Below are 18307 nucleotides of genomic sequence, written 5' to 3' on the forward strand. Positions count from 1 at the left end.
CACCAGACATGGTAACAGTTTTTCAAATGAATAAAAATCATATGCACATTTTCAATGCACACTCTTTAACCTTGTGCAGGAAGAAAAAAGAAAAAAATATACACCTCCATGTTTACAGAAAAATATGTAAACGCGTTGTTTAATCTCATTCTTCTGATGCCTTAACTTCCTTCTTCCCCAACCCCAGGCTACTTGAAATTGACATTTCCAGCAACAAGTTGTCCCACCTCCCTCCCGGATTCTTGCACCTCTCAAAACTTCAAAAACTGACAGCTTCAAAAAATTGTTTAGAAAAATTGTTTGAAGAAGAAAATGGTATGTTTTATCATCAGTGACCTGACTTAATGAGTCATTTTCTTCTCAATATGGATATTTTTACCAACTCGTACTTTTTATCCCCCTAGCCACTAACTGGATTGGTTTGCGGAAGCTACAGGAACTCGATATATCTGACAACAAATTGACGGAACTCCCTGCCCTTTTCCTTCATTCTTTCAAGTCACTCAATTTTCTGAATGTCTCCAGAAACAACCTGAAGGTGTTTCCAGATCCCTGGGCCTGCCCTTTGGTTAGTATCATAGCAAAGCCACGAAAGCCACGGTCAGCTGCACCGCAGTGAACCTCACAGAGCCCTCGGTGCACCATCTCGCCTCATCCCCTGGGCGGCCAAGCTGGGCAGGATGGTTGTTCACTCGGCATGCAGCAATGCTAAGTGCTCAGGCAGGTAACTCACCTGGAAGCCAGCCTGCCTGGCTCTGGGTTTGAGAGCCACACAGTAACACCCACAGAGCTTTGCACAGCGACAGCTTGCATCCTGGCACGGGAGGAGTTCTGCCCAAAAAGGAGGGTTCTGTTCTTTTAGGACAACTATAAAATAAGAGTAAGAAATAGCGGATCTGCATTCCCAACACTGCTGATTAAACGGTGTTTTTGTTTCCTGGGAGCTTTGCTTGTTAACACAGATGAAACAGCATAAAGAATATGTGTGTTTTATTGCTGTTGGTTTGAAACCAGGAAACTCTCCATCACTAGCATGAACATTTCTAGTTTGACCATATGCGTGTGGGAAACCGGCTTCCCTCTTCCACACGGTCCCGAATTGTTCCATTATTTCCTAGGACAATGGGCAGAATGCTCTGGAATGAAGGAAAAGGTCTATGAGCCACCTTTGTCTCCCCCAGGAAACCCCACTCCTGTCCCTTCCTTGGAGAGGGGTAGGAGATCAGTGACGATGGGAGTTTGTAGCCTCTTAACTAACACTGAATCATGTTTATTACAGAGGCTTATTGTAATAGTCTTATTTTTAACATCAAATATGGAAACAGTCTTCTGGGCACCACTGCATTTAAAGAGCTAATTAATATTCATTCTCTTTCTCATCAAACTCCTAGAAATGTTGTAAAGCGTCCAAAAATGCCTTGGAATCTCTGCCAGAAAAAATGGCCGTCTTTTGGAAAAATCACCTTAAGGATGTGGATTTTTCAGAAAACACACTAAAAGAAGTCCCCCTGGGACTTTTTCAGCTTGATGTAAGTCTAATAGCACTTTATTTCTCATTTTCGGCTTTTGCGAGAAAATCGCTCCACATTGCAGTGAAATCTGTGCTTTTCCTGAGCTTCTGAGATAAATAAGGGGGGAAAAGTGAAGGAAAAGTTCAGCCGTCAAAAACACGTATGGTCCCGAGCAAAGGTGGGGGTGCGGAACGTGGAAAGCAGAAACGCCATGTTAGGGCGGCGGTCAGGGTTCGTACCCCCAGGACTGACTTTCATGTTAAAATTGTAAGCGCAGCCCAGCGGCGTCTCCATCCTGCCTCCAGCGCGGCCCGTTCCGCTCCTGCTGGGCCCGCCGAGGCCGAGGCGGCGCTGTGGACTCGGGGAAGGGCTCTCCCAGAGCCCCGCGTGGCCAGCCCAGCGCGGGCTGTGTTCTCACTTTGGGCCGTTTGCGGGTCCTCAGGCAGAGCGCGGATCGCATCCGCTGCGTGGAGCCCGGGCCAGCCCCAGAACAGGGGCATCAGGGCAGCCCCAGCACAGGCCCTGCGGTGGACGCGCGGGCCACACGGCACAGGCTTTAGCCCGCCAGTCCCGCGGGCTGCTGCCCAGGCCTCCACGAGCTCTCCTTCCTGTGTCCAGGGATCCCCAAAAGGAGCAAAGGCCCCTTCAACATGCATATTCTGGGGGAGGAGAGGCTGTCAAGTAACAGGCCCCTGGACAAACATGGGGCAAAGAAAGGGACACAGGGCACGTGCCCTGCAGGGGAAAAGGAGCCACTCGGGATGGCTGCTGGGTGAGGACCCACCCACGCCACTGCTCCCCGCAGGACACTCCCGGCCACGAGCTCTCACCCATGGCCGTTGGACTCTGTTTTCTCTTACTTCACACCAGCAACTAGCAGACGTGGTTTTCTGGCTTCCACCAAAGCCCAGAAGCAGCAAATCAGGAGGGACGGATCCCCGTGCAGAATCTCACCATCCGGCGCTGTGGGAACGCGTGTTCACTCCTCCAGACTGGGGGGTGGGTGGGGATGTGGGGAGATTGGTGGCATCTCCACGTCCCCAGTGCCAGCCCAGGGCCTGGCACATGGCTGGGCCTCCATAGAACTGCAGTGGGTGGGCTGGCGGCCGGCACCACCACCCCGGTTCTGATGGGGGAGACAAAAGCCCTCAGAGTAGAGAGTCTAATGTGGGGCAGGGAACAGCCTGTGGCCCCCCCCCGAGGCCACCCCGACTGGCGGTCGGATAGTCAGTGTCTTTGGTGCTGTCCTCAGGAAGGGTTACAGCGTGTCTGTCGAACTCCCATTAAAGTAAAACGCGTCACAAGTCCAAGGGCGGAGACTCGGCCCCTCAGTGTTCCCTGCCGGGTCACACGCAGCAGGGCTGAGGGTTGGGCCACTGGTGAGGGGCTCCCCAGGCACATGTATAGGCCCCGGGGTGCCCAGCTCGGGACCCCACGCCAGCCAGCAGAGGGCGCACAGCTGGGGCAGGTCACCCTCAGATCGTTGCCACCCTGCCTGTCCCCAGGAGGTCACTGGGAGGTGGCAGCATTGTGCAGCTCCCCCAGGGGTGACCCTGGGACAACAGAGTCTGGCGCTTTTCCCAGGAGAGGCCCACCAATAATCGTCACTCTTAGGAATCCTTAACACTGAGAAGTACTTGCATTCCTCTCATTCTGGAATAATTGCCTCATTGATTTCGAGGGGAGAGCTTCTGTAGAGAGATTGTTCCATCTGCTCTGTGTGATATAATTTCGTGAGTTTTAAGAGACTGCTGAGCCCCTGCACAATCGGGACGTTTGCGAAGGTGGATCGGTGGTGATAGTTTGGCCGCACTTTGTCAGAGCTCACTTTTCTGCTCGGTCTCGCCTGCATTTTTTCATTTGACGCCATCTCTGCCTCTCCCCCTCCCTCTCTCCCAGGCCCTCATGTTCTTGAGGTTACAGGGAAACCAGCTGGTGGCACTTCCACCTCAAGAGAAGTGGACCTGCAGGCAACTCAAAACCCTGGATCTCTCCAGAAATCAACTTGGCAAGTAAGCAGGGGACCTCTTAGACCCTGGCCGCTTCCAAAGCGTGTGTGTAACTGCCGCTGGGGTGTGGCGTGTGAGTCGGCTGGGGCCACTGTGTCACAGGCGGGGCGGCTCGCACAGCAGAAATGACTGCCGCTCAGTCCTGGAGGCTGGAAGCCTGAGGTCGCGGGGTCAGCAGGGTTGGCTTCTCCTGAGGCCTCTCTCCTGGGCTGGTAGATGAGACCGTGTCCTCCTGACACGGTCGTCCCTCTGTGCATACCTGTGTCCTAATCTCCTCTTCTTATAAGAACACCGTTCAGATTGGACTGGGGCCCACCCTAATGACCTCATTTTAACTTAGTTACCTCTTTAAAGACCCTGTCTCCAAATGCCATCACACTCTGAGGTACTAAGGGTTAGGGCCTCAATGTAGAAATTTGGGGGAGGACAGAATTCAGCCCATAACGGTGTCCTACCATTGCTAATTTTTAAAGGCTTCTGAAGAATCTTGCCTCTCACTCCAGCCTAAACGGTAATTCTGTTCAAAAGTCTTTGCCAATCAATAACTAGAATGGATTTAGACTCGAATAAAAAGCACCCACTCCCAAAGCCTGTCAATAAAAGGAGAGAAGCTGGGGACGAGACCAGCCACCCTGGTTGGTTTGCAGAGGCTGCTTCCGCAGCGTCTCAGGGAGCTCATGCCCCAGGAGGGCTTCCCTGGGGGCAGTTGCAATGTGGCAGCCACTGGAATGTGTGTCCATGCCTGCACTGAGGTGCTCACTGCCTGAAGTGGGAACGCTCAAAAATCTCCAGACGTTTTCCCCAAAAGACTCCTGAGCAGTCCTGGTTGCATGTAAGCTGCAGGGGGCCCAAATGCTGCCCTTCTCCACGGTTCAGTGCTGTTTAGTCTCAGCCAAAATGCTAATGTCTTCCTCATGCTGTCCTCGAATTTTGACTCTCCTTTCGTCCCCACAGAAATGAAGACGGACTTAAAACAAAGCGTATTGCCTTTTTCACCACCAGAGGTCGCCAGCGCACAGGGACTGAGGCAGGTGTGTGCTTTGATTTGGGAGATGTTGGTGCTCCCAGATGAGTCTTGTTTCCTACTCCACCAAGGGGGGAATCGCCCTTGTATTGGGCTTTCCACTTCATTGCCCTGTTGAAATGCCAGAGATGTCCATATTCGACTGCTGTAGTCAGGTTACATATGGTCCCATCTCTAATCCTCACAACATCAAGTATGGTGGTTCCCCATTTTGCACTTGGGGAAACTGAAATTCCCAGGGTATCTGAGGCTGCTATAACAAAATATTATAGTCTGCATAGTTTAAAGAATAGACATTTATTCTCTCACTGTTCTGGAGGCTAGAAGTTCAAGATCAGGGTGCCAGTGTGGTCGAGTTCTAGCAAGGGCCCTCTTCTGGCTTGCAGACGGCTGCCTTCTCAGCTGCCTTCTTGCCGTGTCCTTAGATGGCAGAGAGAGAGGCTCTGGTTTCTCTTCCTCTTCTTATAAAGACATTAATCCCATCACGAGGGCCCCACCCTCAGGACCTCCTCTAAACGTAATTACCTCCCAAAGATCCCATCTCCAAATGCCATCACATCAGGCATTTGGGTTCAACATACGAATTTGAGGGGATGCAGTTCAGTCTGTAGCACTGGGGTTGATTCATTTGTCCCACGTCACATGGCTAATCATTGGCAGAGCCAGGTTGCTATTACATCCTTACTGCCACGTGACGGCATCTTGCAAAGTCCGCGTAGATCACAGCCACCCTGGCCCTGCAGGCTGAGGTTAGCCTGAGGTTGCAAGAGGCTTGTGTTCTTTCTCCCAAACTCATCAGAAACAGAACTTTTCCTAGAGCCTTTGTTCTAGTCACACAACAAGGCAAATTTAGCACAGAGTATTTCTAGGGAGACAAGCTCTTCTTGTTCCTTACCTTCTGTGAGGTTCAGGGGAAGGCATGGACCTGTTCCTCATGTTAAACAACCAGCCTTGCTTTTTCACCTCAAAGCGAAGACCTCCAAAGCCAGCTACACTCACAGAAATATTCCTCCGGATGCTGTCCCGTAAAATGGGAATCAATATTTAGGTCGTTTTAAATGTAATATAACTTTCTTCTTCAGTTTGCTAGATAAACGTTGGCAGGTACCGATGGTGTGAAGTAGGGATGAGAAGGGCCACAGAGGCCAAGACACATTTGCAGGAGGTGAACTAAATCATCTGCCACCTGTTACACTTTTTGATGAACTGATAGGCACGCATACACTAAGCATGTAGGTCTAGCATGTATGAGTGCGCCTATTTATATATGACTGAAGAAGTAATATGTTGTCAGTGGAACACATAAGAGAGTCCAAAAACAGACCTAAATAAATATAGGAATGTAATATATGGCAAAGGCAGAATTTCAGTTTAGTTAGTGGAAAGAATGTTTTCTTGTTTTAATACATAGTGTTGGTAGAACTGCCTATTCAGCTGGAAGGGGGAAAAAACACAACACTAAATGTCCTACCTTACATCAATTATAAAAATTTCCACATGATGGCAAGTTTAAGTATGTAATAAAAAGAAAACAATAACATTTAAGAGAATATATTTATAATTTGAGTGTGGGGAAGACCTTTAAAAGCTAGCTGGGAAATCCAGAAATTATTTTTTTAAAAGACCAAAATCTTTGGCTTTGTGAAAATTGAAAAGTTTTGTTCGAGTAAAAGGCATCATAAACAAAGCCATAACGCAAACAGACTGAGAAGAAATATTTGCAACACAAATTGTTGCAACACAAATTGTTGCAACATAAATTGGCTTATGTCCCTAACATACAAAGAATGCTTACAAATTGATTTTAAGGAAAAAAAAAAAAAAAAACAGACAACACAATAGGCAGAAAATGGGCAAAGGATATAAGCAGTTTGCAGAAAAGGAAGTCCAGATGGCCAGGAAACAAATGAAAAGGTCCTTAACCTCACAAATAGGGAAATGCAATTATGAATTTCATAACCGACTCTCTTTTAAATGAAGGGCCTTAGGACTTTAGAAATTGAATCCAGACATGGGGACTTCACTTGGAAGGAAGGAGAAACAAATACTCTTCCTTGTGCCAAATGGATGATGTGCACAGAAAGAGATACTAGTATAGATCTCTGTCATGCGACCCACTTGCTGGTGGGTTGAGCCTCGTACGTTTGGGTCAAGTAGAAATGTGTCTTCAGTTTAGAAATGCAGAGTCCTTTCTGGAACCACGGTACAAGGAGGTGGGCCCAGCACTCAGTGGCACCAGCCACTCCCTCATGAAACCACTGGAGAGGAAGGTCAAAGGTATACACTGAAATGCCCAACAGGAACATGCATCATACCAATGTCCTAGAAGATGACTTTGCTGGTGGCCCAGAGGAGCTAGTCTGGGGAGCAGGGTGAGGGGGCCACGCCCACTGGCCAGTCCCCTGGCAGAGGTGGATCGATTGTGGCTTTGGCAGATGACAAAAGCCTCTTGATTTTTTAAATTTCATCTAGAAAGTCAAGACCACACCTGAGTGAAAAGAAGGGGTTCCTTGCAAACTCTTTTACTGAGTAGGGTTTCTCAGGGTTGTTGACCCTTGGGTAAGGAATTATCTATAAAAGACAACTTGTTTGCAGATGGATAGTATTAATAAAATTCCAAGTAGATTTACGTGCATTCAAGTAGTCATATTTGTGCAGTGGCCTCATCCAAAAATAATTTGGATGGCCGTTTTTACGGCAAAATTCAGACCGGCAGAGTCATAAATAACTTATGAATAAATAATTACAGTTGGTAAATACCTCGAGCTACGCTCTCCCCAGCCCGGTCTCTGTAGTTCTGGACACTGGGCCAGGAGGTCTGTACAGGTGTCACCTCTGTTCGCAGTGGTAGCTCCTGTGCCACCCGCCCGTTACTTAAAGAGGCTTCATAAACGCCAAGGTGAAACTTTAAAATTGGAAAGCGCAGAGGCCAGGTGTTCAGAGTGTGTTCTCCGGGAAGAAAGTGAGCCTTTCTCGTTTTTGATGTTCTTTCCTGAAAATGTGAATTAGGGCAGGCTAACGTTGATCATCCCTTTTCATTGAGGAAAGAAAAGAAACCTTTTTGAACATTTTCTTACGGAGCAAGGTCTAACACAAAGCCGTCTGCAGAAGGCTGTGCTGCACCTTTATTTCCACAGGGGCCCCCCGCGGTGAGTCCCATTCGCCATGCAGCTCTCCGGGCACACTGTCCAGAAGTCGCTTTTGGTGTTGCGTTATCTGCTCTCCCGGAATGTCCTCCGAGGCCGGGTCACCCCGTTACCATTGATGCTGCAGCCTTCTGTGTGGAGAAAAGCTGGAGCCAAGGGGGGCGGTTGCGATCAAGGGCGCTCAAGCTTGGTTTCAGCCCCACAAAGGAGTCCCGGCTTCTCTATCTTCCGTGCCTGGCAGGGAACCAGAGGAGAGGGTTTTGAGGCAGCCTTTTTATCTTGAATTCTCTGAGCTCGGGGCATGCTGTCCTGCCTGCTCTCCCTGCCTTAGCAGAAAGGATAAAGGCTTCAGAGAGCCTGCTGAAATCCACACCTCCGATTCCCATCGGTGTGCGTTCCAAGCTCTCCCACGTCCTTTCACAACCCAAACGCCCGGTGCCCGTGAAAACGGCAGATTTGACGTGATTTTCATGGTAATCTCATAATTAGCCTAATTAATGAAGTCACTTAAATACTAAACAGTTGGCTGGTGTTTCAGAGAATGCCATCTTTGGAAGCATAAAAACTGGGCCCACAGTGCTGTATTTGAGTTAATTACCCTTTTTTAATTGAAGAAGTAATGCATGTATATTTTTTAAAAATTTTTGAAAAGTACCAAAGAGCTCAGCATCAATATTTAGTCCTCTAGTAATTCCCCTTCCCAAAGACAACTGTGGAATTTCATATGTCTCTGGTAACAATCGTGTCCGTGTCTAACATACACATCTAATCTACACACACACATACATACATGCATATAACGTGAATACACACCCATCTGCATGAATATGCATGTGTGTGTGACATCTGCTGACATTTCCTAGCACATGAATAAACCTTCTAGCTATCTGGTTCCACACCCTGCTTTTTCAGCTGACCAGTAGCTCTTGAGAATCACTTCATGCCCATGCATGTAGACCTGCCCCATGCTTTGTAATAGGTGCATATTATTCCATTACTTGTTGGACCAACCCTCTGTGGGTGGATGTGTGGGTTGTCCTTTATCTTTGCTCTGACAATGTGCCAGTGAGCATCCTTTGCTGCACACGTGTGCAAGGATGTCCATAGAATTAGCATGGCTAGGTCGGTGGGATGAGCATTTTATTCTCTTTATGGGTTTGCCAAAATGCCCTCTGGAGGAGGTTGCGCCAGTCTATTCACCCAGCTGGCCTCCTGGCCTCCATGCTGTGACAGTCCAGAGTTATTTATCAAGAACAGTCTGCTTTGCCATTTCTTTGCAGCATGTGTGCTGGAATTTCCGACCTTCCTCAGTGAGTCTTTGGAAGTCCTTTGTCTGAACGACAACCACCTCGATGCGGTCCCTCCCTCAGTTTGTCTGCTAAAGAACCTATCAGAGCTCTACTTGGGAAAGTGAGTATACAGTGAGAGTGGCTGCACCGGCCCTTCTGGCCCAGGGTGGCAGAATACCCTCCCATAAACCACCGGAGATACAGAAGCTGGGCAGAAAGGAGCCATCTGTTTATCAGGAAGCAGTAGTGGGATTTTCACAACAGGGCTTGGTCAGGAAGGTAGAGGAGAGGAAGACAAGGGTAGCATACAATGATACTTTTGCTACTTCTCTTCTCTGGGTTGTAATGAGGAGAACTATTGAATCATTCATCCTTTCATTAGTAGAAGAGAAAGGAAAGTTGGGGGATGGGACCAAGTTCTAAGCCCTGGGGATTTGTGGAAGACAGAGCTGCCATTTCTAGCACTGACTGTCTAGGGAGAAAGGCTTTGGAATTCACGTTTCAAATGAGACTCTATAAATCAGGGCCCGAGGTGTGGGGCTTGGGGTGCAGGCTGTCGGTGGCCCCTGTAGGCTACAGAGACTGACGGGAGCTGCATGTGTGCGTGTGTACGTGTGTGTGTGCTCATGTGTGTGTTTTCTCATGGCGGGCTTGTGCGTCCTCAGCAACCCTGGCCTCCGAGAGCTCCCTCCTGAGCTGGGGCAGCTGGGCAACCTCTGGCAGCTGGACATTGAAGACCAGACCATCAGCAACGTGCCCGCAGAGATCAGAAAAGAAGGTAGGGCTTCCACAGCCACGTGTCACCTCCTTGGAAAGATGACTCAAGTTCACTTGTTAAGTTCTGGTGGTGGAAGCAACAGGTGACCCCTGGAGCCCAGCCCTAGCTTCTGGGTTTGGCAATATGCTATAAAATCGTCCCTTAAGCAATAGTTACCGAGGGTCACCATACATTGAGAATAATCATGTGGTAAGACTATCTGTGACCTCCTAGGCAGCAAGGACTTTGTCCTTAGGTTCTTGAATTCTAGACTTCACTTTGGGAGTGATTAGTATCACACCTTCCCTCCACCAGGCCCAGTAGTCTTCCTTAACTGTCCCCATTAGAACACATAGAAAATGTTCCTTCGCGACAGGATCTTGTTTCCCGAGGGAGATGAGCATGTTCCCATTGCTGTGTTGGCAGCAGCATCTACCGTTCCCCTTCCTGACTCTGCACAGGCCCCAAAGCAATGCTGTCCTACCTGCGTGCTCAGCTGCGGAAAGCAGAGAAGTGCAAGCAGATGAAGATGATCATCGTGGGTCCCCCGCGCCAGGGCAAGTCCACCCTCCTGGAGATCTTACAGACGGGGAGGGCCCCCCAGGTGGTGCACGGAGAGGCCACCATCAGGACCACCAAGTGGGAGCTCCAGAGGCCAGCTGGCTCGAGAGCCAAGGTCAAGGATGGTCAGCGTGCTGGGTCCCTGTGGTGGGAGGGACGTTCCTTGGGCCCCTTCTCCCTTCTCCTGAGAGAGCCCAGGATTTTCTGAGCCTGGAGTTCAAAGCCCAGATGTTTGCAGGAGCCACTGTGTACTGTTCGAAACCAGCTGCTGCCAAGAGCAGTGAATCATTTCTTAACGTCATCTTGTAGTTTTCCTGTTACAGTTGAGACTCTGGACCAGCGATTCCTAACCCTACTGTCCATTAGAGTCCCTGGAGGAGCTTTTAAAGATAGCAACGCCCAGGCCTCACCACTCTATGATCCCAAAGATTCAGATTCAAATGGTCCGGGGTGGGCCCTCCACAGGGCTGAGAGCTAACTACGGCTGCAGGCAGCGAAACACGCAGCATCTGCCCCCTAACAAGGAGGCCGAGAAAGCACCCTGGGAATTAATGCTTTGTCCTCCCTAATGCCTGCTTTCACCCTAAGTTCTGAAAAGTCCCATTATTCGAGCCCCACTTGAATCCTTCGCCGGACCTATTAGCCATCCTGTTTCCCATTCAGTGCCGGGCAAGTGGAAATGAACATTGTCTTGCTTTTGAAACAAAGAGCCCGTGGACTACTGGGGCGATCTCCGTCCCTGGAGTAGAGCACAGGCGGGTAGCTCTCTGAGCGTGAGTAACAGACACGCGCAGACAGTGCCGTCCTTATCTGCTGAGCCTGCGCTTCTGTCACCCTCAGGTTCCTCAGGGTTCCACGGTGCATGAAGGCTGTTTCATCGCGGAAAACTGGGGGGCCTCGAGGTCCAGATGTTGCATGATTTTGTCCAAAGCCCCCAAGCACAGTGCCAGCTAGAGATGGGTTTTGCTGCAGTATCTTTCAGGAAAAACCATTTTCCAAATCCAGTTTGAGAAACTAGGCATTTAAGCTGAGCATATATTCTAACATAGGCTCAGAAGCTGGTCCTCTGAGTCCTAATACGGTAATTAATACCAGGTCCACCCATCCCACAACACCCCGGGAGCAAATCGAGCTAACTCGTGTCCAAACGTTCTCTAAAGTAACCAGAACCTTCTGCATTCTCTCCTGCTTTGCCTTTTTAACAATTACTCTCATTTTCTTCCTGTAGCCGAGGCCTGAGGGGTGAATTAGTACTTGTATTTTTCCTGTCCCTTGTCCCCTACTTCCTTCCTCCCGTGATTAAAGCCCCCCTCTCCGCCCCCCCACCCCGTCCTTCAGTGGAAGGACGACCACCTGATCTTGTGAACACTGAGCCTGCAGCTCTCTCCGCTGCTGGCCGTTAGCCAGCTGGGAACAGCTGTCCGTTTGCCTCTATGCAAAACCAGGTCAGCACGCTCTGTCTTGGAGGCCAAAACGCTGCATCACGGAAATGATTCCTTGCTATGGAAAAGTGCAGCCTTAGCCGCTCGGGCCAGACTCTGACCTCATGCACCGATAGAGAAACCACGGTTTACACAGCCGTTCCCGGCAGCCCGACAGCTCATCTTTGATTCCCACATCAGGGGAGTTTCCCGTCATCCTTGGTGGGCACTGCCCTCTGACCTGCACAAGTTCCGAGGCCCCGCTCCTCCGTCTTGCCCTCCCACAGAGAAAGCAAGGGAGGTCACACCTCAGCATGAACAGTGACGTGAGAGCAGGGCTTGCTCCAGCAGGACGGTCCCGAACCGTTGGCAGCCGAGACGGAGCCAGGCCCACGCCCTCCGGTGTCCGTCCAGGGCCTGGCTGCTGGCCTGTTAGCAGTAGATAGAAGTCCCCAGAAGGCCACCACCACACCACAGGCCCCCTTTCCCCTGCCTGCACGACTGACTCCTGAGAGAAACAACAGAGTGGCCGTAACTTTCCCACCATTGTTTCAGGCCTCCAAGTACAGCGTTGAAAGTTATCGGTGATCTCCGTTAGGTTTACTAAAACCTTGGTCGCTAAAATGCCTCCCCGTCGCTGCCTTGTTGCTCAAGTAGGTTGACTCAGTGGAGTTCAACGTCTGGGACATCGGGGGCCCGGCCAGCATGGCCACTGTCAACCAGTGCTTCTTCACCGACAAGGCCCTGTACGTGGTGGTCTGGAACCTGGCGCTCGGGGAGGAGGCCGTGGCCAACCTCCAGTTCTGGCTGCTCAACATCGAGGTGAGGACGCGAGACGCCAGCTCTGCAGCTCTCAGTTCTCAGAGCATCACGGGGTCGGGATCCCCCGATGAGGGAAGCATCCCCTGTACTGAGGGACGAAAAGGAACTATGTTAGGGAGAAGTGCTTTGCATTTTGAGGGGCTTTCACGGAGGACCCCAGAATCATGGTCCAGCTTGCCGTTCACAGGGGAGCAATTTTAAGTGCTGAAGTTCGGTGGCACTCTTGTAATTTCCTTGTTTACCTTAAATTTAAGAACCCCCACCCTTGGATCCCTGCTCCCCTCCCAGATATAAAGATGTTCCCCCCGTTCCCTCCACCTCAAGTAGCTGATGTCATTTCTGAAGGGTCAGAAACCCCTCCCCATATGTAAAACTCAGCTCCCCCTGGGAAGGTGGTCATGGGGCGCCTCAGACACCTCTCAGTGCAGCAGGCCCTGGGGGTTCACAGAGAGCGAGGAGTGTAGGTGCTGCCCGGAGTGACAGGCCGCGGGTGCCCTGGGTCGGCACACCTGCGCGGGTAGGGGCTCTTTCCTGTCCCTTGTTCAATGAACAGAAAGGGTGCCCAGCCTCGGGGTTCCCTGTCGCAGGCCAAGGCCCCAAACGCGGTGGTGCTGGTGGTCGGGACACACCTGGACCTAATCGAAGCCAAATTCCGAGTGGAGAGGATCGCGACGCTGCGCGCCTACGTGCTGGCGCTCTGCCGCTCCCCGTCAGGCTCCAGGGCCACCGGCTTCCCAGACATCACGTTCAAGCACTTGCAGTGAGTGTCCCCAGCCTCTCGCTGCCCCCGCCTCGTGTGCGCGTAGGTCGCTGATGTGTCTGTCCTCCCAGAATGCCTGGACCTACCCACTGAGTGCTCTGGGGCTGGGGCTGGGTCCCGTCCCGGCCAAGAGTGGCAGCTCCGCCAGCTGAGCAGACCCCGCCCTGGAGGGGGCGAAAACCCACTAGATGACTAGCCAGGCGGGGCCTGGAGATGCCCACTCTGCGATTCCTTTCTGACCCCTTCTCCTGCTCCCCACGGCCAGTGCTGAGAGTGCACGGTCCCCATGGGACTAGGAGAGTGAACTCAGGCATCCCATTTGTTGATCACTGATCAAAGACAGACCCGGGGAAAGAGAGGTCCCAGTCCTCAGGTGCGATCTCAGTGTCCTGATAGCAACCATCGAGTCTGGGAGGAGTATGGGTCGGGATGGGCCGGTGCTGGTGGGATGAGCCACCCTGGGCTCACCTCCTGTCATTGGACTCTCAACGACAGCCCTGCAGGCTACAGGGATTGTTGTGCCCATTTTGCAGATGATGAGACTGAGGCTCAGTAAATTAAGTGTTCCCTGGTAGGAATAAAATGCACCGCCTGTTGCTGCAGCTGCACTGGTGGCTCTCAGACTCCCTCACTCTGGGTGGTGTGCCACAGACATTAGTGCATGGATCAGCCTGGGGACACATCATCCTGGCTCAGAATGCAGGATGAGGCTTTTGGGAATGCCTGCTGTGCCTTTGAGAAAGCCAGTGGGGTCTGTGATAACAGGAGCACTGGCTCTGGGTCAGAACCCAGGTCCAACCTTAGTGAGTCTGCTCCTTCCCAGCTTGTGTCCTTGAGGGTCACGTTGTACCTCTGTGCCTCAGTTTCCTCCTCTGTGAAATGGGCTTGTTGGAAAGACAGACTAAAGCAACATATTGTGGGGCACCCAGCACAGTGCTTTGCACAAAGCAAGGCCTCGGTCAACTTCTTTGCCATCTTTCATGAGTTCTCTGGACTTGGAAAAACAGAGACCCTGCAGTGCTTCCTCAGAGAGCGGAGCATGATGGGGAAGCTCAGGTCTGTTTGCTCACACAGCGAGATTTCCTGTAAGAGCCTGGAAGGTCAGGAGGGGCTGAGGCAGCTGATTTTCCACGTCACGTGCAACATGAAGGACGTGGGCAGCACCATCGGCTGCCAGCGACTGGCGGGGAGACTGGTGGGTACCTCACTCACCCTATTAAAACCAGAGGGGCCTGCTTGCTGTTGTTGGGGACCTGCAAATGCCCTCTCACTACACATGACATGTCTGTGTCATGAGGCTCAGCGGTTCCAGGGAGGGCTGCATCAGGGTGGAGGGCAGGGATGGAGATTGAACGTTCCACCTCCTGAGGCCTCAGGACCAGGGTGGGGGCCGGGCCGGGGCTGCCCGAGCTGGCGAGCATGCCTTGGGACCTGAGGGGCCCTGCCTTGCCTGCCTGTGCCCCAGATCCCCAGGAGCTACCTGAGCCTGCAGGAGGCCGTGCTGGCGGAGCAGCAGCACCGCAGCCAGGACGACAACGTGCAGTACCTGACGGACAGGCAGCTGGAACAGCTGGTGGAGCAGACGCCCGACAATGACATCAAGGACTACGAGGACCTGCAGTCTGGTGGGCAGGGCTGGGTGTGGGTGGCGGGGCCCAGGTGGGACCTGGGGAGGCTGGGCAGAGGGCCAGAGCCCCCACGCAGGGCAGGGGCGGGTACCTGTCAGAAACAGAACCATCTGCACTTGGTAAGTCTAGCCTGGCCCTCAGCACAACAGAGCAATACATTCTGAATGAGGGAACCAAAAACTGTTCCTGCCTGCCTTCCTCCTTCCCTCCATCTCTCCTCTTCTCATCCCTCCCTCCCACCCTTCTTTCCTTGGAGAGAGAGAACACAAACAGCTACTCCGCACCAGCGTCACGTTGGCCACTGAAGATGAACATAGAGCAAAATGGACCTGTCCCTGCCTGCCAGGGCGGACAGCCCCGCGGGGGGATGGAGGTTAAACAACTGCAGTCAGTTGTCGTTATCCGCAGTAGTTATGTCCTGCGGTCACCCCGATCGCTGAGCTAGCCAGCGCTGGACCATCGCTTCTGGGGGACTCACAGGACTAGGTTCCCGAGAGCCTCTGGGCACAACATTTTCATGAACCCATCGATGCAGAAGCTTGTTTTATGTGTGTTTCTGCTTAAAGACACCTTATTTATACATATTGTTCATTTGTTAACACTGAATTCACGGCCAACAGCACTTACCTCACACGTGTTTTCTCCATAAAGTACATCGAAGCCTTCCCGCTCTTAGGAACACTAGACAGCACGTCAGGACGGCGCGTGGGGGCCATTTTAAACAGTGAAATCACCCACAAAAAGCACAAAAATTTTAAAAATGCGGCACTACATAGACCTTGAAAAGGGCCCTGTTTACGGCATGAGAGCTGCAGCAGCAAGGCGGAGCTCACCTTGTTCAACCTCGGCTGGCACACACACCGGGCGAGCAGACTCTCACCACCCGCACGTGGTTCCGAGTGACCGCGGGCACGCCTCGAGTGTTGGTTTTGGGGCCGCAAATAAATTTTAGCGGGTAGGCAAATTTGGACAGAATCTGCAAATAATGCGGGTAGACTGTAGCTCCCAGGTGGCCGTCAGCTCGGGACGTTGGCGAGAGTTACGAGGTGCCCCTGTGAGCAGGCTGCCATCCAGTCTGAAGGGTGCAGTGTGTCAGGGGTGCTGGTTTCCTCCTAGGAAGAATTTCTGACCTGCCCCCCTTGGGAACAGGGCCGCCCCAGAGCCCCTTCCGTTCCTTTATCTAACGCTGCTTCCTCCTCCCCGCGCCTGGGGCAGCCATCAGCTTCCTCATAGAAACCGGCACCCTGCTCCACTTTCCCGACACCAGCCACGGCCTGCGGAACCTCTACTTCCTCGACCCCATTTGGTTGTCCGAATGTCTGCAGAGGATCTTTAACATCAAGGGCTCCCGGTCAGTGGCCAAGAACGGGGTGATCCGCGCAGAGGACCTCAGGATGCTGCTGGTGGGGACCGGCTTCACGCAGCAGACGGAAGAGCAGTACTTCCAGTTCCTGGCCAAGTTCGAGATCGCCCTGCCCGTCGCCAATGACAGGTGAGGACACGCACTGGGCTGGGCCGTGCAGGCTGCTCGCTGGAGGAGGGAGGTGGTGTCTGGCGCCATTGGTGGCCTGAAAAAGGTCACCATCACCCCCTAGGGACAGGCCGGCACCTGGTGATGACCCGCCTGGCTGTCCCGGTCAGCGGGGCAGTGGGCATGGCCAGACCACACTGGCCACTCCCTCCTGTGCCACGGGCTTCTCTTTTCAGGGAGTTGAAAGAAATCTATTTATTGAAAAGGTGTAGGAAAACATGTAGGGATGGCGTTAAAAATAATGCATGCCTTAAGTGCTTGGTTATTTGGTGAATAAAAATAGAGTGAGTGACAAGGATGTGCGGTCTGACATGACTAAATCACGGAGCAACGTTATCGCCTGCTCCAAGTGTGGATGGCTGTGAGGGTCCACGTGGGGCAGTTTTTTGTCAAGTAGACACGTTCTATACGGTGGCTGATCGCTGCCTCTCTCTGTGGACCTTTCCTGGGTCTATAACATGCCCAGGTCTCCCCAGTCCTAAAACAAAAAAAGCAAGCTCCCTGCTCTTCTTCCTCCTTCCCTTCCCCTCCAGCACCTGCTACTCCTCAGCTGCCACCCTTTGGCCAACTCCTCACGACTCTGTGCTGGTCTCCAAGCCGCTGCTGGGCGCCCCCAGCTGCCCCTCTCCCCAGTCCTCTGCCGAACCTGCCCCAAGTCATCATCAGACCCTTTGCCTCTGGGCAGCCTTTTCTACAGTGACCCAGTCACCCTCCCCTCCCACCTCCAGCGTCCTCAGCAGGCCTCCTCCGCTCCCTAAGCTGCCCTGGTCCTCCATACCCCAAAGGAATGCCCAGATTTCTCAGAGTCTCAAACCCGAGCTTCCACATTGCTGCCACCTGGGAGGCTGGCTTGGCTCCAAGACCCCCCTAACCCCCCCGACCTTCTCTCCTCTGCTGTCTGATCCCACTAGGCACCTCCCTACACAGCCCTGGTTGTGGGGTGGCACTTCCAGGCTCAAAATTCCTCCCAGTACTTCAGACACCCACTCCTCACCCCACCCCTCCACCACCTGGCCCTGCCACCCCCCCAAATGAGACAATTCTGTTGATCAAATTGTGCCACTCATAACCGCTTCTGTTTTTTAACTGATGTAAAGTTTACTTACAGTGGAACATACAGATCGCTAGTGTCCAAAACAATGACTTTTGACAATACATACAACTGTGTAACCAGCACTTGCGGCAATATATTAACCTTCCCAACACCCCAGAAGTTCCCCCACGCTCTCTCCCAGTCATTTCCCAGCCTTGCCAGCCACCACTGCTCTGATTTCTCTGACCAGAGCCTAGTCCTCCCTGTTCTCGGACTCCATGACTACACAGAGTCATGCAGTGTGGTCTCTGATTGGCTTCTCCTGCTATACATCATGCATTTGAGGTCTCTCTGTGCTGCAACGTGTACGAGGAGTTCATTCTTTTGCTTGCTGGGTAGTATTCCATTGTATGTGTTTACCACAATGCGTTTATCCACTCACCTGGTGATGGACACTGGGTGGTTTCCAGCTTTTGGCTGTTATAAATAAAGCTGCTATATAGAAGTCTTAAGTCTTTGTGTAGACATATGCTTTCATTTCTCTCCGGTAAATATTAGGAGTGGAATTGCTGGGTCATAGAGTGAGTGTAAGTTTAATGTCATAAGAAAGTGCCACACAGTTCCCCCAAGAGATTGTCCTCTCTAGTCACTCATTTCCTCTCCAAAATTTGTTGACTGTAGGTCTTTTCCAACTTTAGCTATTCTGCTAGATGTGAAATAGTATTTCATGGTGGTTTTACTTTGCATTTTTTTCACGGCTAATGAGATTGAACACCTTTCATGAGCTCATTGGCATGTCTTCCTTTGTGAAGTAT

General features: G+C 51.8%; 1 protein-coding gene across 1 annotated transcript in view; it reads left to right on the forward strand.

Moving 5' to 3' along the window:
* LRRK1 (leucine-rich repeat kinase 1) overlaps positions 1-18307 on the forward strand; it is a 126301-nt gene that overhangs the window by 66532 nt on the left and 41462 nt on the right. The window contains exons 7-19 of the mRNA XM_012642723.1: positions 188-315; positions 405-568; positions 1392-1529; positions 3411-3523; positions 4475-4551; positions 8971-9100; positions 9645-9757; positions 10198-10412; positions 12376-12540; positions 13128-13300; positions 14375-14495; positions 14766-14925; positions 16144-16420. Of these exons, the coding sequence (XP_012498177.1) occupies positions 188-315; positions 405-568; positions 1392-1529; positions 3411-3523; positions 4475-4551; positions 8971-9100; positions 9645-9757; positions 10198-10412; positions 12376-12540; positions 13128-13300; positions 14375-14495; positions 14766-14925; positions 16144-16420 (1974 nt within the window). The remainder of the gene's footprint in view (positions 1-187; positions 316-404; positions 569-1391; positions 1530-3410; positions 3524-4474; positions 4552-8970; positions 9101-9644; positions 9758-10197; positions 10413-12375; positions 12541-13127; positions 13301-14374; positions 14496-14765; positions 14926-16143; positions 16421-18307) is intronic.

Source organism: Propithecus coquereli, unplaced genomic scaffold (assembly GCF_000956105.1).
Source record: "Propithecus coquereli isolate 6110/MARCELLA unplaced genomic scaffold, Pcoq_1.0 Scaffold184, whole genome shotgun sequence".
Lineage (NCBI taxonomy): Eukaryota > Metazoa > Chordata > Mammalia > Primates > Indriidae > Propithecus > Propithecus coquereli.